Source organism: Hemitrygon akajei, chromosome 6 (assembly GCF_048418815.1).
Source record: "Hemitrygon akajei chromosome 6, sHemAka1.3, whole genome shotgun sequence".
Classification (NCBI taxonomy): Eukaryota; Metazoa; Chordata; class Chondrichthyes; order Myliobatiformes; family Dasyatidae; genus Hemitrygon; species Hemitrygon akajei.
Window position 1 is genome coordinate 139,548,628 of NC_133129.1, and position 25,998 is coordinate 139,574,625.

At 41.1% G+C, this 25,998-nt stretch overlaps 1 protein-coding gene across 4 annotated transcripts in view; it reads left to right on the forward strand.

Moving 5' to 3' along the window:
• The window catches only part of eps8l2 (EPS8 signaling adaptor L2), a 187,755-nt gene that overhangs the window by 148,141 nt on the left and 13,616 nt on the right, over positions 1–25,998 (forward strand). For 3 of the 4 annotated variants that reach the window (XM_073049379.1, XM_073049378.1, XM_073049380.1), the window contains 5 exons: positions 6,882–7,059; positions 8,533–8,666; positions 14,757–14,868; positions 19,237–19,368; positions 22,738–22,885. In XM_073049379.1, coding sequence (XP_072905480.1) covers positions 6,882–7,059; positions 8,533–8,666; positions 14,757–14,868; positions 19,237–19,368; positions 22,738–22,885 — 704 coding nt within the window. The remainder of the gene's footprint in view (positions 1–6,881; positions 7,060–8,532; positions 8,667–14,756; positions 14,869–19,236; positions 19,369–22,737; positions 22,886–25,998) is intronic. The other variant, XM_073049381.1, reaches the window with a different exon arrangement.

A 25,998-nucleotide genomic window follows, 5' to 3' on the forward strand; every position in this document is an offset into this window, starting at 1 on the left:
AAGAATCCATTCTTTTGTGAGAAGCTGGCTGCAGGAAGGAAAAAGTCATGATTCCACTGTGTAGATAACAATGTTTATTGTAAGACGTGTCTTCTGCAGGATTGGTCAGGCAGTATGTTGGTTTAGAGATCTCTCTGTTAGCATCACCAACGCAGCCATCCCATTCAGCCTCTCCACATTGCTGAACTGCATGTCCCAGGCAATATCCTGGAGAGTTTCTTCTACTCCTATCCAGTTCCATAACCTTTTTCTTCTGGTGTGGTGGACAGAAAAGAATGTAATAAGACATAAGGCCGTAACACATGAGAGCAGAACTAGGTCTGTTATTTATTATCCCGGTCAACCCCATTCTCCTGACTTCTCCTTTAATGCTCTTACTAATCAAGAACTTAACAAACTCCATTCTAAATATACCCAGTCGCTTGGCCTATACAGCCATCTGAGACAATGAATTCCACAGATTCCCCACCCTCTTTCAAAAGAAATTCCTCCTCCTCTATGTTCTAAAGGTTCGTCACTGTGTTATGAGGCTGTGCTTAGACCCTCACTGCTAAAAAAAACATCCTCTCCACTCCCACTCTATCTAACCTTTCAGTTAGATCCTTCACATTCTTCTCCAGCAAGTACAAGCCACAAGCCACTCTGGTTACAGTTTAATAGATGTTTATGGAATGTTTATATGGAGTATAAGACCCTTCCTGATCTCGTATTCAGTGCCCCACCAAATGAAAGCCAACATCCCACATCCCTTTTGCACCATGGTATCTACCTGTGCTGCTGCCTTCAGGGTGACATGCCTGGCCACATGTACTATGATCCTTCTATTCCTCAGTGCTCACTAACATCATCTTAGCCTCATTAGGTCTCCCAAAATGAAACATCCCGCATTTTTTCCCATCTGTTCTTCCACTGCTTATTTTGCTTGCTCATCATTATTATCATATTATAGTCATCAAGACACTGCCAAGAACAGCGCTATTTTTTCCTGTTACCTGTAAACTTGCTAGTCATATCTCTACGCACATTCACAGCCAGACTGTTAATGTTTATATCAAATAGCAAAGGGCCCCCCACTGATCCCTCTGGTATTCTACTGGTCACAGGCTTACAGTCTCACGAAAGAATCCTCACCTTTTCCCTTTATCACCAAGCCAGCTTCAGATCCAATTTGTCAAATTTTCCTCAGTTCTTACCCTTTGGACCAGCCTCTTACTTGGAGCTTCATCTAAGACATTAGTGAAGTCCATGTAGATCATTTCAACTGCACTAGCTAATTCAATATATTTAATCACCTCTGCAGCAAATTGAATCAAATTAATCAAACCAGATTTTTGCTTAATAAGGACATGCTGATTACCCCTGATCAATCTTAGTTCACTTTAGTTCAGATTAATCCCATTCTTAAAAGCTTTTTCAATAATTTGTCTATCATCAACAATAGGCTAGCAAGCCTGGAGTTACTAGGCTTATTCCTGTCGTGCTTTTATCCTTAAAGGTACCACACTTGCTGGACCACTATCATCTGATACCTCAGAAAAGATTTGAAAATTTATACCCAGACCATTACCACTCATAGCACCAATTGCCTCTCATAGCAGCTTGGGATACACTAAGACATTTAATACTACCCCATCTTAGGTGGTAATTTGTTCTAGAATTTCATCATAACTTTCCATGAATTCTCCAACTAAAATATTCATCTCCATGGTGAATACAGATAAGAAATATTGACTTAAAACTATGTTCTCCATCCTCTGTATACCATTGGCTCAGTGGTTCCTAATGGGGCCGAGTCTTTCCCTCTTACTTGCTTCTCCTTAATATATTGATAAAATAATTTCAGATTTCCTTTAATCTTACCACAGCTATTTGATGCCTCCTCTTTGCCCTCGGGAGTACTTTATTATCTTGAAACGTTCTATATTCCTTTTAGAGGTTCTGCTGCTTTCAGTTTTCTAAACCAGCCTTAAGCTCCCCTTTATTTCATATCTCCAGTCTGCTCTTTACTGAGATATATTGCACTGGTTGAACTTGTCCTTGTCTTATATTTCTTAACTTTATTCTTAATGATTCCCACTGCTCACATATGGACTTACCCACAAAAGCTGCTGCCAGTTTACTTTTACGAGGTCCAGCCTTAACAAAGTGAAATCAATCTTACCCAAGTTTAGAACCTTACTTTCCAATCCTTGTCTTTTTCCACAGCAGACTTAAATCTTACATAGTTATAGTCAACATCTCCGAAACACTCTTTCCCTTATGTGATCTCCACTTGCCTGACTACATTCCAAAAGAATGAATCCAGTACCTCCCCTTCTCTACCAAGATTATCTTGGGTGCACTTTAAAAATTCCACCTCCTAAACCTTTCACACTGACACTGGGGATGTTGAAATTCCCTGCTGCCATAAATGAAATATTTTTACAATTCCCTGTGTCCTGCTCTCTATGTCTGGATTACTGTTATAGTAGATATTACATATCCAGAAAACACACAATGAATGGGATTCAATTTTGCAGTTTGGCAACTGATTTCCTCCTGCAATGGTGTTAGCACTACTGCTGTCTGTGGTCCAATCTGTGATTCTCACTACACTCTGATGAGCAAATGTAACAGATACCTTTCAACATGACACACACAAAATGCTGGAGGAACTCAGCAGGCCAGGCAGCATTTATGGAAAAGTTGATGTTTTGGGCCAAGACCCTTCATCAGGACTGAAATGGTCTTGGCCTGAAACGTTGACTATACTGCTTTCCATAGATGCTGCCTGACCTGCTGAGTTGCTCCAGCATCTTGTGTGTGTTGCTTGGATTTCCAGCATCTGTAGATCTTCTCGTGTTTGTGAGCTTTCAACATCAACAAGGTTTCTTTCATGTTTCTGTGTGCTGATCCAATTAACAAATTAATACACCCCTGAGAAACACAATAACTTGTTGTTCTTCTCAGGCAAAATATCCAACTTATTTGCAGAAATTGGCAATTGACAAACCCTGTAAGTAATAACACATTTCTAGGGACTTCTTTGCAGACATTAGCAGCTTCCATGAGGCAGTGACAAATATTCAATATGGTTATTTCAAAATAATCCTCTTGTCATAAATCCATAATTTAAAGGTTTCAGTTTGGAAACTTATAATTTGAGAGATAAGTTAAGATTGACTTTTAAACTAAAAGTAGAATGCAACATGCAGCTTTTTGCAAAAACAGCTGTCAAGGCAAATTGTTCATGAATGCTTAACCCAGGTTTATTGTGTGAATGCAGTTCAGTTCTGGGACGATTCTTGCTTCAGCACACAGGCTGAGTGAGCAAATAACATTCCTGAATCGCTTCATCTAGCTACCACTTGAATGACTTGAATGTGGGCTCCAGTAAAACAATAAAGAATTTACACAACTTTTTATGACTGAACTTTCAGCTGAATTCACTGGCACATATAATACTTCTGAATAGATAGCTACAATTTTTTTTCAGTCAGGGTCCCATCCCCTATATCTTGCTCTATGCCCATGCCAAAATAAATCTGCCTCAGTCAGCAGAGATTGACATTTCTGGAGACAGACTACCCATTGTCATCTATCACAAACCTACTGACTCTAACTAACTACCTCGTCAGTTTTAAAAATGCTATTCCCTTTGCTCAGCTCCTCCACTTCCACCACATCTGTTTTCAGGATGGGACTTTCCATTTTAGAACATTTGAAATGTCTTCTTCTTTTTAAAGAGTGGGAATTCTCTTCCACCACCATCAATGCTGCCCTCACCCACATCTCCTCCATTTCCTGCACATCTGTCCTCACCCCACCCTCCTGTCATCATAACAAGGATAGATTTCTCCTTATGCTTAGCTAGCAACCCATCGGTCTCCATGTCCAGCACATTATTCTCTGAAACTTCCACCAGCTCCAATGGGATCCTACCACTAAACAGATTTTTCCTCCCCGCCCCCCCCCCCCCCCACTTCCATTTGCGATCACTTTCTATGTGACTCCTTTGTCTACTTGTCCCTCCACATTAATCTTGCTTCTGGCGCTTATCCCTGCAAGTGGGACCTGATGTCTCACCACATTCAGAGCCCTAGGAAGTCTTTCCAAGTGTGGCAATGCTCACTTTATTGAGCACATTTGTTCTGTCCACTGCAAAAGCTAGGATCTCCCAGTGCCTTCCCATTTCAATTATACCTCCATTCTGACACATCAGACCATGGTCTCCTCTCCTGTCCTGTTGAGGCCAAACTCAGGTTGGAGGAACAACACCTCATATTCCATCTAGGTAGTATCCAACCTTATGGCATGAACATTGACTTCTCTAACTTCTGGCTATTTCTCCCCGTTCCTATTTCTTTCCAGTCTTGATAAGGAGTCTTGACCCAAAACATTGAATGCTTATTTCCCTCCATAGATACTGCCTGATTTTCTTAGTTCCTCCAGCATTTTGTGCGTGTTGCTTCAGATTTCCAGCATGTGTAGAAACTCTGGTCTTTGGATTCTGAACTTCACTATCCAGATAATTTGGATGCTCCACAGAGTGTCCAGGATGGAGAATTAGAAGTTTATGTTGACAGGCAATGCAGCTTTAGCTAACCATGGAATCTTCACGCTCCTGGCCCTACTAAGTGTCCTGGAAGGACTCCTGGATTGAAGTTGATGGATAATCTGCCATGGATGGAGCAGGTCCCATCTAAATGAGCTTAAACAGTGATTATATATCAGTGGGGAAATAATTTTGGCCAAATGTTTGGGGTCTAAGCCACAATTTTGGCAGAACCTACAAACATGAGGATGCTTAATGATTCTGGACCTATTGAAACCATCTATAGTCTGGCCTCTGATACCTTTTCCACTGGGATAACATTCCATTTCTCTTTTTGATCTGTGCCACCAACTGAACCCGATAAGAACTGACAACCATTCCAGGGTCAATCCATCAGTGATCTGATAAGGTATGGATTTCAGTGACTCACCAGGTTATTCCATTCCATGACTGTGGCTGGTATTTCCTCCATTTAAGGAATGTTTCCATTCTATCAATAATGGAAATTGCAGCTTTCTGTTTGATCAAAGTCTGTGTTTCACCCTGCCCCTGTCTCCACCTCATCACTATACCTTGAACAATGTTACTACCGTAATTAGATGTAAGAACAGTAACCTCTTGTCTCATCTTCCCTTGTACTGATAATCAACTGCAGCTCGTCTGTTGCTAGCTAGATGGGCATAACCAACTCAGCATAAGACCCAAGTGGTTCTGTTCAAAATAGGACAGTCAATTCAGCAATAATAAAAAAAGACCAGAAAACTGCTGGAAATGCTCAGTAGGACATGCAGAAAGAGAAAATGAACAGTTCAAGTTGAAGTCACTTCCCCCAGATCTTTCTCCACTTTTTACGAGGGTTTTTTTTAATTGAAGCCTATGTTTCTCTCTCTACGGAAGTGCCTGGCCAGCATTTCCAGATTTCCAGCATCTGCAGTTTCAATCTTCAGACACCTTAGCTACTGAAGTACTTGCGAACTATTTCCTACAAAAGGTTGTGCATTTATGCATAAAGTATATCAGCCATGTTGTCAGTTAGATGCTTGCAGGAAATCATACACCAGTACTTCAGTAACTAAAGCTGTTCTCAAATGTTACATAACCAGAATAAATGATATATGAAATATTATGTAAACCTAATGTGATATTATATTATTTAATGCATTAAAAACAAGCAAACCTGAGGATATACTCACATCTGTACATCTGATGTTGGAGTGCTGAAGTTCTTTACTAGCAAAATGGTAAAATTGCACCAGATAAGTAATAGTAAAGAAAACTACATCACAACAGAAGCATTATCGGTTCTTCTCACTGAGATTGATTTCTGTAATATATTCAATATTTGCTGCGCTGTTTTAGATTTCCATCATATATGCTTCATCTTGGCACTTATAGGTTCATAAAAATCACTGCAGTAGTACCCTCTGCAGAGCAGTGCCTGTAATGCAGCACCTCGTTCTCAGGCTGAAACATCCAAACAATCCAAACTTTGTGGACAAAGTGCATGGTTCACCCGCAGCTGCCGATATTATTTCTCACCTGTTGTTGGTTTCAGTATTTCACCCGGAACTCCTGTGAATCACTAAATCGCAATTGCTCCATATGTATTATATTAAAAAAATAGAACATGCAGAGATAAAACTTGTGACGTGCACTAAGTAGATAAGAAATTGATTCTAGAAGAAACTTATGAAAATATGATGAGAGAAGTGTCAAGTGTAACGTACAGCACAAATAAAGATATAGACAGTAGAAATATATTGTATGTCTGTTATATGTGGATTAGAGAAACTAAAAGAGGTATTGGTACTGATAGCAAAGCAGCTGTCGCACAAATATGAGTCTGCCTCCTCTCTTAAGCTTGATATAACCTGCACTGTCTGTGGATAGAAACCCACAATGCAAACCAGCTCAGTATGTGTGAGATTAGCTGTGTGAAAGCAGTTTGAAGGTAAAAACTCTACACTGTGAATCTTGGTGATATTGTGGTGGATACAAACTTGCAGCCACCTGTTGTTAAGTAATATTGCTGACACTTCGAAAGTAATTTATTGACAGTGAAGTGTACTTTGAAACCTTTTGTGGTGTGAAAGTAAAAATTTAAATTTTCTTTCCTCAGATATAGAGACAAAGTAACCGAGAGTAACAAGTGTTGTTTCTTTTGTATCTTGATAGTTTACAATATATCTGCCATTGATGCTAGTATTAATTATTTTGATGCAGATGTAAGAATGAAAATGGTTGAAATATTTCTGTGGTGAATTTAAAGACAAGTGTGTAATTTAAAGACAAGTTTACTACCTGTTCAGGATCTAATAATCAAAAGGTCATGTTCCCTTTCATTCAGAGCTGATTGGCCAAGGGACTACCATGTTCCCCCATATGTGCCAAAGTTTAGAAATGGCTGGGAGCCACCTCTAGAAAATTTCCGTGGAGTACCTTGGGAATTAGATGCACATCAGGGCACAGAGGCCACAACAGATGCACCACGCAGACAGGAGGAAATAAGGCGAGCTTCCATGGAGGTGGGGTAATTTTCCTAGTTAACTCTTTGTGTGTATTGAAGTGTTTTTCAGTGTACACACATACAACAATACTGGATAAATTTGTTTGTTTAATATGAAGCTAGTTTCTTATTTGCATGTATTAAATGTTATTTTTTGACCTCTGAGTTCTGTATATTTACAACAATGACTGGGGAAATCCAAATTTGGATTCATCACTTTTCAGAAAGAATTGAATAAACTTCCCAGAATGAATCTGCAAGAAAACGTAATACAAACTTATTATTCATTTTACTCAAAGTGCATTTGGTAGCACCACCCAGCTTCTTACATCATTCCCATTCTTCCCCCTCCCTCACTTGGGTCCACGTGTCACTTTCCAGGTCTTGCTCCACACTTTTTTATATGGCTATCTCCCCTCTTGATCTGAAATGTTAACTGACCATTTTTCCTGATCCATTGAGTTCCTTCAGCTCTATGTACATTGTTCCAGATTTTCTGCATCTGCAATCTCTTAGGCCTCCATTGTCTGAGCCTAGTTCTTTCTAATAGTTGAGCACCCTATAGGCGGTAAAATGTCTGTTTGTTCATCTTTTTGCATGAACTTGTCACTCTTTGTCAAAACCAAAACAGCAACGTTGAGTTGAATTTTGATTTGAGCTCAGAATTTTGTCTTTTTCATATGGATATTTACTTAACATTTCCAACACTTCAGAGCCTTTAACTACTTTTTCCATAGCTTGAGGCAACAAAGAAAAAGAACCCAGAAAAAATATTTCTGATATGTGGTTTTAGTTTTAGGATTTTTGCACAACCAGCACTAAAGTAACACCATGCTTCCTTAAGGTACATCCTGGTCCTAATAAAGTGGCTACTGAGTGTTCATGGCTTTCTGCTGCTTCCTCCATCTACTTCAAGAAGCAACATGTCCATTCAAAGGTGCTCTTCTGCACGCCTCTGCTGGAATGTGTGGTTATTTGAGTTACTGTCGCTTTTGTGTCAGCTTGGACCAGTCTAGCCATTCTCCTCTGACCACTTCCATTAATACTGCATTTTCACCCTCAAAACTGCCACTTGTTTTGATGCTTTTTGTTTTTCACACCATTCTCTGTAAGTTCTAGGAACTGCTGTGTGTGAAAATCCCGTGAGATCAGTAGTTTCTGAGATACTAAAAACTAAAGGGCCTATATTCTGCTGTAGGTTTTACCCCTTCTGACACCAGCAATCATCCCATGGTGAAAGTCCCTGAGATCACACTTCTTCCCCATTCTGATGTTTGGCCTAAACAAAAGCGGAACCTCGAGCACATCTGTATGCTTTTATGCATTGAGTTGCTGCCGCATGATTGGCTGATTAGCTATTTGTATTAAGAGTAGGTGTACTGGTACACCTAATAATGCAGTCATTTCATGGTTCCTTGATTGAAATACAATTTATTATTTATGCAGGCAAATACAGTATTCTTAACATTGTTCTGCTACTTTTGTCTTCCAGCAAGCAGCGACACCCTGCTTCCCTCCACCGAATGGGTACGAATATGGTAACCCGGCATTCAAAAGAGGCCAGACTGGTGACCAGAATATCGCTTTAGAAGCTTATAAGCAGAGTGCTAGTCGGCCAGTAGATAGGTAACTGGTATTAACATGCTGTGGAGAAATGGTACAATGTTCATTCCCCTTCCTTCTGCTGGGTATAGTATTAATCGCATTAAAATTTCACAGCAAGGCTGTAAATGAAAAATCTGTGATCCATTGTCCTGCACTACAGCTTTCCAGACTCAAATCTTCTATTTCCAGTTGAATTCTGCTTATTTTAAATTATGAATTTATTGACATAATTGAATATAAATATCTGCTGCACTTTTATCCATTAATGTAGGGCAGAGGGTTTTGGTCCTACAGAGTTCAGTTCTAAATAAGAAGGGAATACTTGTAATCCTGAAGTAACTGGGAACTAAAACAAGGGCAAGGATTCTGAGTTGGTGCATTAAATTTCTGTTTTTATTTTAAGTTAACATATTAGTAAGGAAAGGAGTCAGCACCTCAAAATTCAGTTCTTGCATCAGGGAGGGTGAATCAGCAACAGCTAAAGCTGTCATTGTTGATCCTTTCCATGCCTTGTGGCACATCGTGTGGCAACCTTGCTGTTCCTTTAGCACTTTGGTCTGTATTTTTACGAGGCCAAATGGTTAGCTCAACGCTCAACTCAGCACAGATGGAAAGTGTGCAAGGACCCGGCCGGATTTGAACCTGAGACCACTCACCTTGAAGTCTGGTGTGGATGCCACTACACCACCAGCTGGCATCAGCTGAGGGGTGGGATAATAAGGGTAGAAATCCTAAAGGGAGAGCCATCAGGAGATGAATGGTTTTACTACCTTACTCAAAGTGCCAAGGCTGGAAGTGATTCAGGAAGATGAACCTGGACCTCAGGTTTATGGCAAGAGTCTCTGTCTGCATGAATGGTGTGTGATTTGCAGAGATCAGTCATGGTCCGACATCCATTGGGTGGTACCGAGTGCCATAGTGACTGACTGAGTGCACCATGGACTGAGGAACCAATGGTAAAGTGCAGACAATATTCTATTACGTCATTCATACTATAACTGATATGCAACAGAATAAAATGTATCAGTTTATATGCCAGAAGGGGACCTGACCCTGCCCCATTCATGCCACCCAGGGGTTAACTGGCCATGAATTGGACAGAGTCACAACATCATTTGGGAATCAAAATATGAAATATTACTGAAGCAGACAGCAGTCCTTTGTTGAGCGTCTATATCAACTGGAAATAGAACGTTGTGTTTTTCTTAATACACTCTTTCATTGAAATCCTGCTGCTGGCAGTGACTCATGGCCTCTGTGGTAAGATGAACGGGGAGAATTCCAAGCCAATGACTTGCTTTTCCAAGGATGGCAGCAGCAGGAACTAGAAGCATAGAGATCTTTCAATGTCTTGTATTGGCCTATAATTACTGGCCTTGTACCAGTAAATGCAAAAGATAGAGACCCCTGCTCGGAGATTGCATGTTTGCAATTATTTTCCCCCCTGAACTGAATTACATCTGAATTCAGAACTATTTGAAATGAACAAAGAAAAAATCAATCAACACTTGTTGAATCCTGTTCTCAGTCTCCTGAAGTTCTGGACTACTATTAGGTTATAAATGGTTTACTTGCTCTGGAATATGGTTGATCACTGAGAAACCAAAGATAAAGTCCAGTTCAGCTGACGTTTTCAACCTGCAGTTAGTCAAACCTATCCAGGGAGTGTTCTGGACTTTCATAAGCAGACATTTATCCATATTTTCTATTCTGACTTTTTTCTGTATCCTCATTTAATTAAGCCAGCAAAGTCTTTGGCCTTCCAAGGAAAATGGTGTATGAATATCATGACCAACACATTGCTCATTGTCTACTTGACAGCAGAAAGTGTTGTTTTTCAGTCTACTTCTGGATGTTCGACAAGCTACAACAGGCATTTCAGACACTGCAGAGATATCGATAATACTGCCTCCACAGAAAACTCCTAATCCACTGACAGGATTAACAAGCCAACATCAGCATCCTCTCCAATGTCTGGACAAATACCTACAGCAATGATACATTAATGACACCCACCAAGCACTAATGATGAGGCCACATTGTGAAAATGCCTGACACTAGCCTCCCATAATAGACACTTTACCAAAGCACAAGATAATGAAGGGACAGAAATGATTCGAGGATCTTCTCAAAGCCTTCTAGAAAACATATGTCATCCTCAAATGATTCATGAGAAAAGCCCAGTGTAAATGGTGAGAGAAGTGTGAGGTTCCCAAATGATGCATCTGCCCACCCCTTCATTCCTACTGTGATAATCAGTAGATGCTACATTGGCTTCATCAACCACTTCAGCACACAAAAATCAGGCGTGGGCCACCCAAGTCATACTCAGTTCCAGGGAACTGCCTGAAGAAGAATGTGCTATTGCTGGTCTGCTTCTCCTCAGATCTGTAGATCCCTACGCAAAGTATTGAATCTCGGCACTGTTTCAGTAATGCAGCTAACAGAGCTCTGCATCGCAGGCCAACAATGCAGTTCAGTCTTGGCCTCTGGTACTGTCAGTGTAGAGCCCACACGTTCTCTCTATGACCGTATGGGTTTCGTCTGGGAGCTCTAGTTTCCTCCCATGCCCGAAAAGCATGCGAGCTGCTGGATTCATTGCCCAACATAAGTTGCACCTAGTGTTTAAGTGATTGGTGGAATCTGAAGGTGTTGATGGAAACGTGGAGAAAAATAAAAAAGTTTAGGATAGGATTAATCTGAAAGTGGGTGCTTGATGGTCAGCACTGATTTGGTGGCCCTTTCCTGTGAACCTTTGTTCGATGACTCCTTAACATTCAATGTACAATTTAGTTGTGTCAAAGGCAATCAAGTCATGAGTCACTGAACAGAAATGGCAGAAACCTATAGCAGTTAGTGAGACACCCGCTTGTTGACAGTTCATACGAACTGGCAGCGCACCATGCATAATCAAAAGGAGACTAAGTGAGGAGGTCACCATTTCTCACACAAAAACAATCTACCAATCTGGATGGATCCCATTGGAAACATGCTGCTCTCATATTGGCAAACGTAATTTTTGCTTTGCCCGCTTGGATTCTACAATGCCCCAAAAAAATTATGTCTGTGTTTTATTACAGTATAATTAGAATTTGCTGTGTATTTAATGGTGGCTGGGCTTGGATAATTTAGCAGCATTTATTGCTGGTGCTCTGCATGCTTCTGCTTTCTTGCAGCTAAAAATCAATTTTCCACAGCTCTGAAATACCTGCGTAATGACCAGATAATGAACTTATATAATACGCTGATTTAAATGAAACATTAATTTGGTTGTTATTGATTCATTCTGTGCTGAATTAAGTTAGTGTGAGCATCAGAATTGAAAATTGCACAGGATCCTTGATCACAATTGTTAAATTGTATGTCAAGAACAAACAGGATTTTGGCTCAGCCTGGGATATCTCACTAAATCTTAGTGCTTAAGGTAACACACAAGCAACTGAGAACTGCTCCCAGCAAGAGACTACCATCGTTTTTGGGTTGATTTGAAAAGCATGTATGCTCATTTCATCTAATCACGCAGTGGTCAGCATCGACACTTAGTTATTTCATCTAAATCAAATTGTTTGTCAACAGTTATGTTAAAAAGTTACGAATTATTGGTATCAGTTTTTTATTGTCACATGTATGTAAGATACAGTGAAAAAACCTGTTTCTTGCGGACGGTTCATACAGATTAAATCATTACACTGTGCACTGAGATAGAACAAGGTAAAACAATAACAATGCAGAATTAAGTGTAACAGCTACAGAGAAAGTGCAAACAATAAGATGTAAGATCATAATAGGGTAGATTGTGAGGTCAATAATTCATCTCATTTCATTAGGGAACCATTTAATAGTAATAGAACAGCAGGATCGAGCTGTCCTCGAGCCTGATAGTACGTGCTCTCAGGATTCTTATCTTCTGCCCAATGGGAGAGGGGAGAAGAGAGAATGCTAATGGTGGATGGCTCTTGGATTATGCTAGATACTCTACTGAGGCAGCAAGAAGTTCATGGAGGAGAGCTTGGTTTCCGTGATGTGCTCAGCTGTGTCTACAGCTCTCTGCAGTTTCTTGTGGCCCATGTGCAGACCAGTTGCCTTACCAAGCCATGATGCATCCAGATATGATTCTTTCTATAAGGTATTGATAAAACTTGATAAGGTTGTCAGGGAACACGTCAAATTTCTTTAGTCTCCTGAGGAAGTAAAGGCTTTGGTGAACTTTCTTGGCCATGACGTTGACATGGTTAGAACAGGATCGGTTATTGGTGATGTTCATTCCTAGGAACTTGGACCTCTCAGCACTCTCAATCTCAGTACCAATGATGCAGACAGGACCACCCCCTTCCTGTAAACATGACAGTATTTTACTGACCTCTGTATTTCCTTCCTGCCCTCAGAATCATCAGTGTTTGGGATAGGCCTCCGTTAGTCTTGTTAGACCATGGATTTGCACCTTGGAAAGTTTCCAGGGCGCAAACCTGGGCAGGGTTTTTTTTTATGGAAGACCGGCCATTGCCCAAGCTGCAAGTCTCCCCTCTCCATGCCACTGATGTTGTCCAAGGGAAGGGCATTAGGACCCATACAGCTTGGCACCGGTGTCATCGCCGAGCAATGTGTGGTTAAGTGCCTTGTTCAAAGACACACACGCAGCCTCAGCCAAGGCTCGAACTAGCGACCTTCAGATCACTAGATGAACGCCTTAACCACTTGGCTCACTACAGTGGTATCATCTGCAAATTTGCAGGTGGCATTAGAGCGGAATATGCCATGCAGTCATGTGTGTACACGGAGTAGGGAATTAAGGGCATAATCTTGTGGTGCAATAGTGTTTAGAATAATTGTAGTGGAGGTGTTGCTGCCTATCCTTGTTGATTGTGGTTTGTTGGCCTGGAAGTCAGGGATCCAGTTGCAAAGGGAGTTGTTGACCCACAGGGAACTAAGACTGGTGATTTACTGTAAGAGGAAGGGAAAGAAGTGCAATGGATCAAATATATGATAATTGTACTCATAATGTTTGTATTTACACTATAATTGAGAAATAGAAATCTGTAGCAAAGTGCAGCAGTCACGTTTCATTCTTTTGGTAACAGATAAAATTACAAGACTATTTTATGGAAAAGTGCAATGAAATTCTCTGTTTTTTTGTTTTTGAGATTATAAAGCTTCATTGGTGCATTATCAGGATAATGACTTTATACACAGGTGATATGTTTTTATAAGGAACATTAACCTGTGAATAGTATTGCTAGATGAATGACGCATCTGAAGATCACAGCAGGAAAATCCTACTGCGTTTGACTGTTTGAATCCTCATTTTAGTCAATACAGGATGGTATAAAATAGAACACATAACTAGAAATTTGGCTCAGGGAGCTAATCAGATTTTAAAAAATTACTTGCTAATTTGACGCCTACTTGTTTATTTAATTCTTTTTAAAATAGTTACAATTGTAACAAAGTTTCACATGTAGAAGTCTGAGATAGAGTTCATAAGTCAAACAGAAAGGTGATTCATGTAAGATGTTATTAGATTAAAGGACCCACATGACAACATTAATTTGAAAATATGTCACCAGATCCCTGAAAAGCATATATTTAAATGAAGCAATTTTATTCAAAATTACACAAAAGTTAAGCATAAGCATGATAAAAGTATGTTTGAATTCATGAGTGGGAGGTTTCTTTCGCCATAGTTATTTGAAATGTTTCCATTACTGGTTGCTTCCTAAGATATTTTGATCGGCAAAAATCTACACTCATGAGAATATTTCTTACTCTGGACATCATTTATTTTGTTTCCTTGCAGTAATCTGCAGTTCATGTGCCCTGATGGAGGCTTGCCTCAAAACTCAGGTACAGGGAAGAAACAGAAAGAAATCACAAGGCACATGAGAAAATGACTGAATATCGCAGCTAGATTTTTACATAATTTGTTGTCTATCACTGTTGTTGAAAATAATATCAGGCAGAATAATAGATAAAGTCAACAGGTGGTTTCCAGCACAGTCAGAAAAATATCTCCAGGTATTCTACATTGCAATTCCCTTTTGATAGAATGACCACACGGCTACAATTGAATTTCTTGTGCAATGACCAGAATTGTTTGTTATTTTTTTCCTCTAGAAATTATGAGACACAAGCAATTCCACAACCAAAGAAATATGTTCAGATAGTGTATGACTTTGTCGCAAGGAATGCCAATGAACTCTCTGTCCTAAAGGATGAAATACTGGAGGTGAGAAAGTATTCCCTATATGCTACTTTCAGATGCCATGCAACTGTGTATTAAAGCAAAATTTAAATTATTTTTTGCATCTAATCGAGGGAAACAGTTATGACTCTTGTTGTGTCACAATCTAACTGAAAACTATCTTGTACCTTATCCACTTGGCCATTTAATATGTGAAAGCCGGCATGAGAAAGCGCCCAAGAGTAATTTCCCTGGTTTACAGTTACTGGGACAAATTGTTCATCCTATCTGCTGAGTTAAGGACATAAGAACATAAACAATAGGAGCAGGAGTAGGCCATCCGGCCTGTTGAGCCTGCTCTGCCATTCAATAAGATAATGGCATTTCTGGCCATGGGCACATCTCCACCTACTTGCCTTTTCCCCATAACCCTTAATTACCCTACTATGCAAAAATCTATCCAACCTTGTCTTAAATATATTTACTGAGGTAGCCTCAACTGCTTCATTGGACAGAGGATTCCACAGTTTAACCATTCTTGGAGAAAAGCAGTTCCTCCTCACCTCAGTCCTAAATCTACTCCCTGAATCTCTGAATCTTCAGGCTATGTCCCCTAGTTCTAGTCTCACCTACAAGTGGAAACAACTTTCCTACCTCTTATCTATCCCTTTCATAATTTGATATGTTTCCATAAGATCTTCTCTCATACTTCTGAATTTCAGTGAGTACAGATGCAGTCCTACCTCTCCTCATAGTCTAACACCCTCATCTCTGGAATCAACCTGGTGAACTTCCTCGGCACAGCCTCCAAAGCCAGTATATCCTTCCTCAAGTAAGGAGACCAGAACTGCATGTAATACTCCAGATGTGGACTCACCAGTACCCTGTACAGTTGCAGCATGACCTCCCTGCCCTTAAATTCAATCCCTCTAGCAATGAAGGCCAACATTCCTTTTGCCTTCTTGATAGCCTGCTGCACCTGCAAACTAACCTTCTGTGATTCATTCACAAGCACTCCCAAGTCCCTCTGCACAGCAGCATGCTGCAATTTTTTACCATTTCAATAATAATCTACTCTTTAATTTTCCTTCCAAAGTGGATGACCTTGCATTTACCAACATTGTACTCCATCTGCCAGACCCTTGCCCACTCACTTAACCTATCTATATCTCTCTGCAGAGTCTCCATATCTTCTGCACAATTTGCTTTTCCACTCAATTTAGTATCATCAACAAACTTAGATACACTACACTCGGTCCCCTCTTCCAGATCATTAATGTATACCGTGAACAGTTGCGGGCCCAGCACTGACCCTTGTGGCACACCACTCACCACTGATTGCCAACCAGAGTAACATCCATGTATCTCTTCCCTCTTCTTTCTATCAGTTCACCAATTCTCTATCCATGCTAATACGTCACCCCTAACACTATGCATCCTTATCTTCTGGATAGGTCTTTTATGTGGCACCTTATCGAACGCCTTCTGGAAATCCAAGTAAATAACGTCCATCTGTTCCCCTCAATCCACTGCGCTTGTTATATCCTCAAAGAACTCCAGTAAGTTTGTCAAACAGGACCTGCCTGTGCAGAGTCCATGCTGTGCCTGCCTGATGGATCCATTTCTTTCCAGATGCCTCGCTATTTCTTCTTTAATGATAGCTTCAATCATTTTCCCAATTACAGATGTTAAACTAACTGGCCTATAGCTACCTGCCTTTTGCTTACATCCTTTTTTGAACAGTGGCGTGGCATTCACCATCTTCCAATCCACCAGGACCTGCCCAGGGTCCAGTGAATTTTGGTAAATTATCACCAAAGCCAACTCAGTGTAAAATTCTGGTCTTTGAGTCTCTCACTACTAGAATATATGTTGTGTTTAGTCAATTGTTGGAGCTCTGTTTACCTACTCCATAACCTCTGATACCTCACCACACCTATCCTTGAGTTTACTATTATCAGGAAATTGAGCCAGGTTACTAAATACAGTATTCCATTTTAATTTGGTGTGTAGAACTGTTAATTATTTCATTCAGGCCCTGTTTTTACATTTATCAAAGCTGCTAGTCTGCTGCTTTATCTTTAATCTGTGTTTATATTCTTGAAAAGGGGTAACAATTACAAGGTTATAATCACAAGATTACTGAGAAGGAGCCTCTGTTCTTTCTGGGAGTGCCGCCAGTACATGGTGTTGATCAGATTGTAATTGGCCTACAGAGACAAGGTTAGGCATGTCTCCTTTGGTCACAACAGCACCAAGATTTCTCACCTGTCACCAGAAGATCAGAGCATATTCTGGTCCAGAATCAACCACGTGTGCTTTCTCAAAAAGGTTCCCAGATAGAAACTGGGAACAGTTCAATTAATCTGAACATGGATCAGCAAATACTAAAGTTTGAAAACTGATCTACAGAGAAATGCAAATATTATCATTTTCCTGTTAGAGCCTGCATTCTAACCAGCTCACCACTCTCTAGTATGACTCACAGCCCTCCTACCTTTCCTTAATTCCCTCTATTTCTTCTTCATTTTATCTACCATTCCCTTACCTATCCCATGCAAGGTTCGAAACATTTCACTTTCCCATCTTTTATCCATTTCTTTCACTTCCTCTCTTCTCGCTTCCCTTCCCTGCATTATGTTTTTTTCAGATGCAACCCTCTATTGTCTCTTCCTCTATTTCCACCCTTACCCAGTTTATTGTTTCTCTCTTCTGCTTCTGGGGTTGTATGCTCCTTTATGTAGTCATCTCCTCTACACAATGTTGAAAAACTTGCAAGTTCAGAATTTAGTTGCTTAGAAGTTTAGAAGTTGGCATGTTGTCTGGGTCATGGATGTGGCTCTATGATGCTGGTAAAAGTTCCAACTGAGACAAACACAAAACTGTATTTTTAACAGAAGGCTTATTCCTATACAGTGAAAACATTTAATTGATGAAGAGACCGTGGAACCTCATAGACGGTTTTTGTCGGTTAGTTCCTTTCAGACAAGCTTCGTGGTCTTGGTGTTCCCTAGTGCTTGGAGATGGAGGAAGTCCCTAGATAGACTCGTTATAAGAAAAATCAACCTTGTACCCAAGTAGATTTTTGTACCTCATTAAAGGGGCAAAATTAGTCTCTCAATGTTTGTAAAATCAGGAGGCTCATCAACTTGACGGTCAACTCTACAGAAGAGGTATTTTAGAAAATGTGCTGCCCTTTTGCTGTCCATGTGATTTTAATCACAGGCAGAAGACCAATTTCACCCCTTTTTTTGATGATGTACAAAAAATATACTTCAGTACAATTTTTTAAAAATAGGTGATGTGTTCCAACTCTTGACAAACTGTCAAAGAATGTATATCTATTCTGCAATAATAAGGATAGGTAGAACACAAGATTTCTTTTAAAAGTACGTTGATAGTGTGACCTGCAAAACTATATACATCCAAAATCAAATGTCATTATTTCCAAATAACACTTGCTACACCCCAAGATAGTGTTGTAAAAAAGGATTTTTTTTACAGCACCATTGTTAAATGGATGTTACTTTAGTCTAGTGCCACCAAGTCCTCTGACCACTAGGTGTCACTGCCTCAATTTTATTCCAATTGCAGGACCGAAAGCAATTGTTTCAACTGGAAAGGTTTAAATTTAAAATCAAATTTTGAAATTAATATTTCACCTCCCCAACCTCTAGATAATATGATAAATTTGCAAAATATAATTTCTAATTTGTAATCCATTGATGTATTTATGGACTTGGAATATGAAGATCTGTCACTATTTGATTTGTTCCAACTCTTTGGGGTGCTTGCTGTTTTAATTTTACTCCACTCTCTATCCTTGGAACCCCAGAGGATTCTATTTTCAAACATATTTCCAGTTTCTTTCTGACTATTGTGATTATATCTGCTTCCTCTTTTCAAACTATTCATTCCAGATATAAGTCATGCATCAGAAAAGTTCTCCCCATCTCTGTTTTGTTTCATTTTTCAATTCTCCTAAATATGATTATCACCCTCTCTAACAACAGATACACACCCCTTTTGAATTAACATTCCCAGGAGACATTGTCCTCATTGGTCCAATGGTGAAGAAATGGGACAACAGTTTCAGACCACCATGAGACCTGCCTCTCCATTTTCTCTCCTTGGACCCCTGATAAAACAAATAACCATGCAAAACCCCTTTATTTGATCTGCTCTTATCGCACTTGTGACCATTGCTTTCTTCAAGGTTTCCTTGGATGTTATGACTAGTTCACTCACATTCAGTCAGGATCATGGTTCCTATTCTAGGTTCCCCACTAATGTGGCTGTTAGCAAACAGAACCACTCTGAACAGGCAGGGAAAGCAATTAGAAAAGAAATTCCAGAAATGGAAAAATCTAAACTAATCTAAAATTGATCTCCATTCTCTCTCTCTCTGTGAAGGTGGTCGAGGAAAACAAGCAATGGTGGAAGCTGAAGAGCAAACTTGATGAGGTTGGATACGTGCCCTTTAATATGCTCCATCCTGTGAATTTAGAAGATATTCCAAGCCTTTCTGAAAGTCCCTACAGTGTGGTGAGTGATGCTGTACAAGATTAAAGTCTAAATGCCAAATGTTAATTTATTTATTGATTGCGATATGGAGCGGAATAATCCCTTCTGGACCTTCAAGTCACGCCATCCAGCAATCCTACCCTAACCACGGGACAACTTACAATGACCAATTAACCTACCGACCGGTAGGACTGTGGGAGGAAACCGGAGCAGCCAAGGGAAACCCACTTGGTCACGGGCAGAACGTACAAAGTCCTTACAGGCAGTAGGCGGAAATGTGTTTGAGCTGTTCCTTGTAGCCAGTGCTACTGTGCTCATATTATGTTTATATAATATTTCTTCAAATTTCCTAGAAGTACTGAATATTTCTGGTGAGACAATTCACTTCAATTCGAAGGGAATAGTGGTAGAGTTGGATCGTGAATATTTGTCTGTTAAGTTAGACTGTGACCCTGATAATTGAGGATGATGCACTTAAGCAGGGTTCAACTTGCCATGTCAATCTTTGTTTAGTCAATATTTATAAGATTTCTTTTTGAACATTGTATGGTGGGATAGATAGGAAAAGGAATTTGGCAGAATTTGAGTTGTTATAGAGTGGGCATGAATCCATTTTCCAGGATGATTCCCCCAATAAGTACTGTATTTTGTTGTTCCTTTCTCACGCCCTGTGTCGCATTGGGTGGCATTCTTCTATTTTCTTAGCATTTGTCAGTTTTTTTACGAGGGCATGTTGCTAGCTCAACACTCAACCCAGCATGAATGGAAAGCGTGCGAGGGACTGTCCGGATTTGAACTCGGGGCCACTCACCTCGAGGTCCACTGTGGAGTACTCTGCCCCCCCCCCCCCCCCATGATGCACCTCGCATCAGGGAATCATTGCTGACAGTTGAGAAGATCAGCTGGAAAGCTTAGGATGCCTGGAGAGAAACACACAAACCAAGCTGAAAACACACCACGTCTGACTACAGTCTCAACACCAACCACAGCCACCAAACCTGCTGAAGCACTGTAATCAGCTGGGTTGACCATGCCCAAACTATTTGAGTGTCCAGAATAAGCGCATGTGCACAGCAAAGTAACTTAAGCCTAATTTGTTATCATAAAAATAGAAAACACAAATAAAAAACACCAAAAAAACTACATAGGAAGTCACAAAGATTTCCAGAAAGATTTCAGGGCTTGTGATTCATAGTCACCACTTGATCATTGCTGTTGTCGGGGGAACTCCAAATTCCAACTCACTTGTGAATTCACCCAGGTTCCTAGCACCAATCATGAGTCCTTGGTCAAAGGGGTGAAGTCCCAAAGAACCAAGAGAAAGGTGCCCCTGTAGCGTTGTGCTACACGCAGCGCTGAAATAACGACACGTAGTCGATGAACTACAGTTACAAAAGAGATTTTATTCGAACTTCGCGGCCTCGCTTTAAAGCCTTCCTGATCCCGCCCTCCCCGGGTGCGGATGCTGTAGGGGGCGCGTATTCACAGTCCCGTCCCGCACGCGGGCTTTTCCCCTTGCTGGTGAAGCAGACTTGGCGCCCTTTTGGGACTGGCCTTTATGCCGGCGCGCTGGCTATTTGTGAGCCAGTTCGAGTGCGCTAGGAAGTGGGTTGCCACATAAGCCCCCCCCCCCCCCCCAGAAACGGCGATACACTCCCCAATGTCCACAGTCTGGGCCGGACCCTGTTTGGGAGGTCGGCCTCTGCGCCGCGGTGCCGGAAACTTGACCGGTAGTGCCACGTCCACATGGGCCGGTTTGAGTCGGTCCACCATGAAAACCTCCTCTCTCCCCCCAACGTCCAGAACGTACGTGGACCCGTTGTTCCTGATCACCATAAACGGCCCCTCGTAGGGCCGTTGCAGCAGTGGCCGATGTCCGCCCCTTCGTACAAACACAAACTTACAGTTTTGCAGGTATTTGGGTACGCAGGTCGGGTTCTGCCCATGCTGCGAAGTGGGTATGGGGGCCAGGTTGCCGAGCCTCTCGCGTAGTCTGCACAGGACTGCTGCAGGTTCTTCCTCGTGCCCCCTTGGGGCTGGTATGAACTCCCCGGGGATGACCAGGGGTGCGCCGTACACCAACTCGGCCGACGAGGTGTGCAGATCGTCTTTGGGCGCCGTGCGGATTCCGAGCAGGACCCAGGGAAGCTCATCCACCCAGTTAGGTCCTCTCAGGCGGGCCATGAGAGCCAACTTTAGGTGACGGTGGAAACGCTCCACCAGCCCGTTCGACTGTGGGTGGTAGGCAGTTGTGTGGTGCAGCTGTGTCCCCAAAAGGCTGGCCATAGCTGACCACACATAGCTTATTAATGAATCCACTTTTTAAATGTTAAAATACTAAGAAGTGAAATCACAAACATATGTGTGGCAATTCAAGAGAGGACCTTCTTTCATCATTTAACCGCAGTTGGTCATCTATAAAATTGGGTTGTTGCACACAAACAGGTTTCGTAACACCAATTGTAAGCCAGCTATAAGTAGGATGAGACTGAAGAATACTCTAATGATTAGTCTCCCACATTCAAATACTTATTTAACATTCAAACATTTCTGGAATGCTCCCTGAGGACTGGAAAATCGCAAATGTCACTCCACTCTTTGAGAAGGGAGGGAGGCAAAAGGCAGGAAATTATAGACCAGTTAGCCTCACTTCAGTGGTTGGCAAGATTTTGGAGTCTATTATTATTCATCCAATATTTTACGAAATTTAGTACAACACATGTACACCCATTGATGTTGCCTCACCTGTGTCCCAACACAGTTTCTCCCAGATGCCACTGATTTATTGTCAGTGTCTTACTTGTGATAAATGTGGAAGAGGACAAGAGGTAAGAGGAAGGATCGAATATCAGAGTTGGGCAGAAAGTTTTTGGAACTGCATGAAAAAGCAAGACAGGGTAAGAATGGGGTGGAGAAGAGATTTCAGGTGGAGGAGAAAGGACAGATTAAAGCATCCAGTTGTAGTTCTCAAACCCCTCTCAACATTCATCATTGTGCAATGCTCCTAAATGAAGATGTTGGAGGCTCATGTGGACTTTTTAGTGGTTATAAACCATTGTCTGTGTGCACTTCAATCCTATCCATGGTGGTTACTTGCATACAATTTTAGAGTTTTTATTTATTGCTTTCAACTTGAGACTGCAATAAAATGTTTACTACTCTTTACTTTGCCGCCTACGTTTTCTGCTTTGCCATACGCTGAGTGCCTTTTGATTCAATTCAGAAGTAATTGGCTCCCCATTATGGAGGAGCAGAGATCCTTTGTTTTTTTTAACCAGTACTTTGCAGTGGAAGATGAACATCCTGTACTTAGTAAGAGCACTGCCTCGTAATGTCACTGTATAATTTAATGAAACTAACTAATACTTCATCAAAAATTACTTACTTTAGGGAGGTCATCGGTACAAAGGAGAGATGAACGCCCGAGGAATGGGGCCTGGTGCTTCAACTGGACATTATGCCGCCCCTGGTCACATGAGGCACGGAAGTCATGAGCTACCAGGAATGGCCAACAGGCCTTTTGGAAGGGATAAGGAACGTAAGTGAGGTCAAAATCAAACTCCACTTAAACTCTGTTTAAAACTGCTGTCTAGTGGGAAACAGTGTGAAAGATAAAGTTTTATTATAAATTATTCTTTTATAAAGGGAAGTCACTTTCTTGAGTCTTATAATACAACCATAGGGCTCATGAGCAGAATTAGGCCATTCAGCCCATTGAGTCTGCTCCACCATTCAATCATGGCTGATTTATTATCCCTCTGAACTCCATTCTTTTTCGTTTCTGCCAAACCTGTAATGTCTTTAATAAGCAAGAATCTATCAGCCTCCGCTTTAAGTATATCCAGCGATTGGCCTCCATAGCTATATGTAGAAATGAATTCCACAGAGTCACCACCCTCTGGCTAAAGAAATTCCTCCTCATCTGGGTTCTAAAGTAACGTCTTTGTATTCCAAGGCTCTGCCCTCTGCTCCTAGATACCCCGACTATAGGAAACATCCTCTCTACATCCACTCTATCTAGGCCTTTCAATATTCGATAGGTTTTAATGATATTCTCCCTCATATTTCTAAACTTCAGTACATACATGTCCAGAGCTTTCAAGCACTCCTCATACATTAACCTTTTCATTCTCTTGAACCTCCTCTGACCCTTTCCAATGGCATAACATCGTTTTTTAGTTAAGGGGCCCAAAGTTGCTCACAGTACACTGTATGGTCTGAACAATGTGTTATAAAGCCTCAGCATCACATTCTTGTTCTTATATGAGCAGAATTAGGCCATTTGGCCCAGTGAGTCTACTCCACCATTTCATCACGGCTGATCCAATTTTCCTCTCAACTCCAATCTCCTGCCTTCTCCCCATATCCTTTCATGCCCTGACCAATCAAGAATATATTAAATATACAAAAAGACTTGACCTCCACAGTTGCCTGTGGCAAAGAATTCCAGATTCACCACCCTCTGGTGAAAGAAATTCCTGCTCATCTCTTTTCTAAAAGGACACCCCTCTATTCTGAGGCTGTGTCCTCTGGTCTTTCTATGAAACATCCTCTCCACATCCACTCTATCAAGGCCTTTCACCATTCAATAGATAAGTATATTCTAGTCCTCTCAAATTTAAGCAGTGGAGGCTACCTCAGTAAATATATTTAAGACAAGGTTAAATAGATTTTTGCATAGTAGGGGAATTAAGGATTATGCAGAAAAGGCAGGTAGGTGGAGATGAGTCCATGGCCAGATCAGCCATGATCTTATTGAATGACAGACCAGGTTCGACGGGCCAGATGGCCTACTCCTGCTCCTGTTTCTTATATTCATATGAATGCTAATGTTGCATTTGCCTTCCTTAACACCGACAAGTTTACCTTGAGGAAATCCTGCATGAGAACCCCAAAGTCCCTTCGCACATCTGATTTTTTAATTTTCTCCCCATTTTGAAAATGCCATAATGCATGACCATACAATTCCCTACAATATATTCCATATGTCACTTTTTTGCCCATTCTCCTAATCCGTCGAAACCCTTCCGCAAACTCACCTCTTCCTCAACACTACCTGCTCCTCCACCTATTATCGTATTGAATTGACTTTATTTCTTACATCCTTACATACATCTCTTACATACAGAAGGAGTAAAAATCTTTACGTTGCACTTCCATCTAAATGTGCAATGTGCAATCATAGTAATTTATAATAAATAGAGCAGTCAATGTAATATAGAGTACACTCAAATCAGTGTGAGTTCATCAGTCTGATGGCCTGGTGGAAGAAGCCTGTTGGTCCTGGTTTTTATGCTGTGGTACCATTTCCCAAATGGTAGCAGCCGGAATAGATTGTGGTTGGGGTGACACAGGTCCCCAATGATCCTACAGGCCCTTTTTACACACCTGTCCTTGTAAATGTCCCGAATCATGGAAAGTTCACAACTACAGATGCGCTGGGCTGTTCGCACCACTCTCTGCAGAGTCCTGCGATTAAGGGAGGTACAGTTCCCATAATAGGCAGTGATGCAGCCAGTCAGAAAGCTCTCAATTGTGCCCCTGTTGAAAGTTCTTGGGATTTGGGGGTCCATGCCAAATTTCCTCAACCATCCGAGGTGAAAGAGATGCTGTTGTGCCTTTTTCACCACACAGCTGGTGTGCACAGACCATGTGAAGTCCTCGGTGATGTGAATGCGAGGAACTTAAAGCTGTTCGCCCTCTCAACCCCAGATCCACTGATGTCAATAGGGGTTAGCCTGTCTCCATCCACAACCAGCTCCTTTGTTTTTGCAACATTGAGGGAGAGGCTGTTTTCTTGACAGCACTGTGTCAGAGAGATGACTTCTTCCCTGTAGTCCACCTTGTTATTGTTTGAGATTTGTCTGCAATGTTGGCCATAAGGCCATCAATTTCATCTTCCAAATTATTGACATATGACATGAAAAGAAGCTACCCCAAACACCGACCCCTTTGGAGAACTACTCATCACCAGCAGCCCACTAGAAGAGGCCCCATTTATTCCCACTCTTTGCCTCCTGCCAGATAGCCAATTTTCTGCCCATGCTAGTATCTTATCTTGTCTAGTAGCCTTGTGTGTAGTATCTTGTCAAAGGCCTTCTGTAAATCCAAGCAAATAATATTTACTGACATGCCTTTGTCTGTCTTGCCTCTTATTTCATCAAAGATTTGTCAAACAAGATTTCCTCTTAAGAAAACAATGCTGACTTTGGGCTACTTTATCATGTGCCTCCAAGTACCCCCAAAACCACATTCTTAATAATAGACTCCAAAATCTTGCCAACCACTGAAGTGAGGCTAACTGGCCTATAATTTCCTGCCTTTTGCCTCCCTCCCTTCTCAAAGAGTGGAGTGACATTTGCGATTTTCCAGTCCTCAGGGAGCATTCCAGAAATATTTGAATGTTAAATAAGTATTTGAATGTGGGGAGACTAATCATTAGAGTATTCTTCAGTCTCATCCTACTTATAGCTGGCTTACAATTGGTGTTACGAAACCTGTTTGTGTGCAACAACCCAATTTTATAGATGACCAACTGTGGTTAAATGATGAAAGAAGGTCCTCTTTTGAATTGCCACACATATGTTTGTGATTTCACTTCTTAGTATTTTAACATTTAAAAAGTGGATTCATTAATAAGAAATAATGAAA